The sequence below is a fragment of the Ceratina calcarata genome, unplaced genomic scaffold (genome assembly GCF_001652005.2).
Source record: "Ceratina calcarata isolate Rehan_Ccalc_2016 unplaced genomic scaffold, ASM165200v1 scaffold141.2, whole genome shotgun sequence".
In the NCBI taxonomy this organism is placed as follows: domain Eukaryota; kingdom Metazoa; phylum Arthropoda; class Insecta; order Hymenoptera; family Apidae; genus Ceratina; species Ceratina calcarata.
Window position 1 is genome coordinate 6,112 of NW_017135229.1, and position 1,147 is coordinate 7,258.

Below are 1,147 nucleotides of genomic sequence, written 5' to 3' on the forward strand. Positions count from 1 at the left end.
TTATTTTAGACCTTAAATGAGATACTGCAAATTAAACAAGATGTATGTAAATTAAGAAATGAACATGATGAATTGAGATGTAGACTATCACAAGTAAGGAATTAAAAAATAGATTATGTTCACTATAAATAAGTACGTTTACTTATAATTAATTACGTCATAACTTTGTAGAAATCACATTATCCTGAATGTGATAAAAAAACATGTTTATGGAAGAGTCGAGTAATTGACTTACAAGATCAAGTTAAAATACTACAGCACGAGGTCTTTAATTCAATTATCACTATAATTATTAACAATTAATTAAGAATACAATTACTTCTACTATGACCAAGCTTTCTAATTCATTAACTTGTATCTACCTTCTTTGACAGGCAAAATGTAATGAAGAAGCAAATAATTTTCTAAGAAACAATATCCAGTCAATGGAAGAAGAACTCCATATAACACAAACAAAAGCAGACAGCTTTAGAAGATCACATTCTATAGATATCGTGGAGTTAAAGAAAACAATTATAGAATTAGAAAATACTGTAAGCATTAACTACGTAGTACCAATTTTATGATGAATACTAATTTGAAACATCAATATAGAGTGGTTTTAAACGGCACTATAATATTTTAGCTTAAATTTCAAAAAGACATCGAATGCACTCTTCGACGGCAGTTAGGTGATAGTGAAATAGCATTGAAGAAATCAAAAGAATTATTAAACTGTTCTGTAAGTTCATTTCTTGTAAACATCATTTTATTCACGTACCATGTTGCTGTGATAAAAAAAAATAACATGAACTCATAGACATTTTCTAACATAATTTGAATTTTTTAATATGAAGCACAACGAATATTGTATGGAAGAATCACTGTTACGCTGCGAATGCTATCAATTTAGACACGATACAACGGTAAATAATGCCAATTATTTCTATGTACCTAATGAATTTCTAATGTACCTAATATAATCAATGCATTGTCTGTTTGCAGACTGCGCCTCAAGTACTGAAGACTGTACAGAATACTATAGGGTCTACAAAAAATGGCCTCCAAGAACTAAAAGCAGAATTTAAAAAATTGGTTTGTTTAAATTTTCTTTCTATATGATCAGTGGCCATAATGAAATAATATGCCTCAACTTTCGAAAAATATT

General features: G+C 28.6%; 1 protein-coding gene across 1 annotated transcript in view; it reads left to right on the forward strand.

The window, feature by feature from the left end:
* Positions 1–1,147, forward strand: part of LOC108630346 (putative leucine-rich repeat-containing protein DDB_G0290503) — an 11,624-nt gene that overhangs the window by 6,103 nt on the left and 4,374 nt on the right. The window contains exons 11-16 of the mRNA XM_026818278.1: positions 10–93; positions 172–264; positions 375–533; positions 626–721; positions 837–905; positions 985–1,086. Coding sequence (XP_026674079.1) covers positions 10–93; positions 172–264; positions 375–533; positions 626–721; positions 837–905; positions 985–1,086 — 603 coding nt within the window. The remainder of the gene's footprint in view (positions 1–9; positions 94–171; positions 265–374; positions 534–625; positions 722–836; positions 906–984; positions 1,087–1,147) is intronic.